General features: G+C 40.9%; 1 protein-coding gene across 1 annotated transcript; it reads right to left on the reverse strand.

The window, feature by feature from the left end:
- Nucleotides 1–3,059: 3,059 nt before the first annotated feature.
- LOC115241419 lies at nucleotides 3,060–3,764 on the reverse strand. Its single transcript, XM_029817170.1, has one exon. The coding sequence runs from the start codon at nucleotides 3,762–3,764 to the stop codon at nucleotides 3,060–3,062; it is 705 nt and encodes a 234-aa protein (XP_029673030.1).
- Between the last annotated feature and the right edge of the window lie 611 nt (nucleotides 3,765–4,375).

A 4,375-nucleotide genomic window follows, 5' to 3' on the forward strand; every position in this document is an offset into this window, starting at 1 on the left:
TTTTTCAGTCTTTGGTGTCCTTATACTAGTTTGTTACAATGGTTTTATCCATGGTTTTAGTTTATCTGGTGAGAGAATTGAATTATAGGGCCTGGAGGATACGTTAAAACCTGGTATGTCCTGTACGACGTACCTATTTTTGTCTAGTACTTTAGTTATGACGTAGGATCCCTTGTAGCCCGGTTTCAATTTGGCGCTTTGACCCGGCTTTACGTGGAGGTCCCTAATCATCACGTACTCGTTAGTTTTATATTTAGTTGGCTTTGCGTGCCTGTTATCGTAATATTTTTTATTATAATCACGAAGCGACTTAGTTGCTTCCTCCGCTATCTTATAATTCGATTCTCGATTTAAATTATCTTCTATACCCGCATTTTTTTGGATTAATTCTACGAGGTTTTTGTCTGTGTTATTCCTATTGTCGTACCCTAAAAATAGTTTACTCGGTGTACATTTAATCGCAGAATGACTAGTGTTGTTTATCACATACTGTGCTTTATCTAATTTCTCTTTCCAATCATTCGGGGAATCAACCAACTTTTTAAGCGTAGATTTAAGAAATCTATTTATTATTTCTACTAGGCCGTTAGCCCATGGGGCCGCAATAGCAACTTGACGGTGTTTAATTTTTAAAGATTCTAAAAAATGGGCAAATTCATTAGATGCGAAGGCCGTTCCTCTATCCGAAACTATTTCTCTCGGGTTACTAAAAATGTTGAGTACCAACTTCAGATGTTTAATTACTTCTTTCGTGCATGTAGATTTTGTAGGATAAAGCCATGTAAATCTCGTGAATGAATCCACTATAACCAGAACATGTTTAAAGCCGTCTTCCGTCTGTTGCAAGGGGCCAAAATGATCTAAGTGTAAGGTCTCGAATGGTTTGGTTGATTGCCCGGTATCTTGGATTTCTCCCTCACGGGAATGACGAGAAGCATTCGCCGTGAGGCAAGTGATACAATTGTCTATATGATCATATATTTTTTTCCGCATCGACGGAAACCAATAGGAGGCGAATATGCCTTGAAACGTTTTTTCAAAGCCGCAATGGCCCATATCATCGTGGTAAACTCTTACTATATTGTTAATCATAGAGTCCGGTACAACAAAAGGTGGACGGTCAGTCGCTTTTTTATAAAGTAATCCCTCTATCAACTCGAATTTTTCATTGTCCGAATACTCTAATTGTTGGGCAATGCTTTTCAATTGTGAGTCTTGAAGTTGTTTACACTCCAGTTCTTTCTCGAGTGGCATTGATTCTATATACGCTATTTGGCGACTGAGAGCGTCGACGTGTGTCATACGTTGACCTGGTCTATGTGTCGTTTTGAACTTATAGTTTTGAAGGCTTAACGTCCATCGAGCGATTCTGGGGTTTAGATTTGCTTTGTTCACGGCGAAAACTAACGCGTTGCAATCTGTTACAACGGTAAACTTTATTCCATATAAATAGATGTGAAATCGTTCTATTGCGCGGACTATCGCAAGCATTTCGAGTTCGAAACTGTGATAATTTCTTTCCGCTTGGTTTGTCGCTTGACTGAAAAACGCGATAGGAGCCCGCAGTTATTATCTTTTTGTTTCTGTAATAATATCGCTCCCAATCCTTGTACACTTGCGTCTGTATGTAACTGAGTCTCCGACTGCGGATTGTAAATAGTTAGAATCTGGCTTGTCGTTAATTCATTTTTTAATGTTTCTAGCGCCCGTACACAGTGTATATCGAAATCGAAATGTGTTGTCTTTTTTAACAGATTATACAAAGGTTTGGCTTTATCAGTATAACCTTTAATGAATTTACGAAAGTAATTGGCTAATCCCAGAAATCGCTGGACTTCGAGCACATTTTTCGGTTGCGGGAAGCTTTTTATGGCTTCAACATGTCGCGTGCTTATAGTGATTTTGTTCGCTGATATAATATATCTTAAATATTCTATCTCTTTCTTAAGGAATTGACATTTATTAAGATTTAATTCGAAATTATAACGCTTCAATTGAAATAATACTTCACGCAGTATTTCTAAATTTGTTTCTACCGTTTCGGTCGCTATCATAATATCATCGATATAAACAATGACATTTCGACATGGACCCTTCTCTCTCTTTCGTTTTTTGACACAAACCATTCCGCGCAAATTACAGACACAATTATTAACGTATCATCATGTTCGTGGATTCATGCTTAAAGACAATGACCTTGTCTTCTCTTATTAACGGTTGAAGTATGTACACAAGTCGTTTTTGGAATTCGGCCGGTGCCTCGCAATAACCGAATGGCAAACGTGTATACTCATATTGCCCGTCTGGGGTCGCAAAAGCGAAATATTTAGTATGATCTTTATGTACCTTAACTTTGGTGGAAGCCGTCTTTTAAGTCTAACAACGTGAAAACAGCTTTATTCCCTAATCGCGCTACGCAATCTTCGATTAGCGGGAATGGGTATTTTTGTTTCGAAACTCTCGAATTTAACGGACGTAAATCAACACACAGTCGTAAAGATCCATTTTTCCTTTTAACTGGGACTATTCTCGCGCAGTAAGGTGAAATGCTTTTTTTGATAATACCGCGAGCTAACAGATCGTCAACTATCTCGCGTATTTGGTTTTTCTCTGCCCATGCGAAACGGCGCGGGGCATACGCGTAAACAGAATCGTCTCTCAGCGTGACTTTTATTGAAAAATTGTCATTTACGGCGACTGCCGTTGAGCTATTAACGTCCAATATTAAATCTTTTAAGCTTTTTTTTGCCGATAAGTCAAAGTCAATTACGATATCTTCTATCCTATCCTCTAAGGAGTTAGTAACTTGGCATGCTAATAATTGCAAAAGCGATACAGGGAAATCCTGAGCATTCTCTTTTGTTTTCAACGAACTCGGATTAAAAATCGCGGTTATTTTTTGATCATTTAAGAAATCACGACCAATAATTAAATCCGCTGCTACACTTTCTTCCCGTAAAACATGTAACGTTATTGCTAGCTGCAAATAAGGTAATTGCTCTAATGTTAACGTAGTTTTTATTGATCCCAAAACTTCAATCGGTTTATTATTTAAGGCTTTAAGAACCTTTTGAGAAACCTGAAGGGCTTTGAAATTCGACCGAATAATCCAAAAATTTCTTGTGTACATTTGATTTTATAAAAGAAATCGGACTGTCTGTGTCGACAAGCGCGAATAATAAACAGTCTTTCATATTTAACCTTGTTATCTTAGCAAGCGCGTCGGGTATTGTGAGATTCCTGCCGTTGTCGAACTGAACAACAGCAACTGTCTCCTCGTCCTTCGGGATGACTCCTGTTGCTGATACTGCTGCTACCGGTGCTGTTTGTGCTGACGTGGCCGCTTGTTCCTCCCTCTTTAGTTTGAAACAGTCCGCACGAAGGTGACCCGGTGTTTTGCAGTAGGCGCAGAAGAAGCTGCTGTTTTTGCAATTCTTTTGCAGGTGCCCTGATTTTCCGCAGGATCCACAATTGCCGGCTAGCTCCTTTGATTTGGAATTCTTGTTAGTCTGTAACAATTTGCTATCAGTCTCCCCAGAAACCGAAGTAATTCGATACATCGACTCCAGGAAAAGATCGACCGAATCGACTTTTAATGAGGCTGCTATTTCTCTTAAGGATCTGCTACCGATCCCACTAATTAATAGGTGGATGGTGCTGTCCTGAGACAAATTTAGATTATGGATTAATGCTAGTTTATCCATTGAGTATTCCAGGAACGATTCCTTAGTATAATTCCATCTGCGCGCCTCAACCTTTTGCATGGCCAGATGGTATAGAATTTTTCTCAAGAATCTCTTTAGAATGGCTTCCCTAAAGCCGGTCCAGGACTCAATCATTGAGCCTGAGCCCAAATCGAACCATTTACGTGCCGCTTTCACTAACCTGCTGGATGCCGCGAGGAACGTGATGTCCTCCTGTGTTCTATGGATACGTGATACCTGCTCTATGCGCTTAATCCACAGTTCCACGTTCTCATCCTCTCCGCCTCCGAATTCCGGTATTTGAGAGGCCAACATGGAGACGGCTTGAGTCGACGGTGCGGCTCCGATCGACGATTGATGTGGTGAACCCGGATTTGATGGCGATGGGGCGGCAGTGTTCGGCGGAATGGAATGATATGATGTATCTTGACTCGTCGGAGATGGTGCTTCTCTGGAAGGCGGGATTGCTTCCTACGACGAAGTTTGCGGCTGGTTCCTTGCGAAGGCTTGCAACATGTGGCGAAGCAGCTCCTGCTGTTGCTGTTGCAACATCGCCTGTTGCATGCTCTGCAATTGGGAGGAAATCGTTGCCGCCAGCATATTTGTTGCTGACCCTGGCCGCTCCTCTCGTGACCCAGACGGTTGATCGGCTTGTTTTGTTCCCTGAGGTT

The sequence above is a fragment of the Formica exsecta genome, unplaced genomic scaffold (assembly GCF_003651465.1).
Source record: "Formica exsecta isolate Colony F162 unplaced genomic scaffold, ASM365146v1 scaffold484, whole genome shotgun sequence".
NCBI lineage: Eukaryota > Metazoa > Arthropoda > Insecta > Hymenoptera > Formicidae > Formica > Formica exsecta.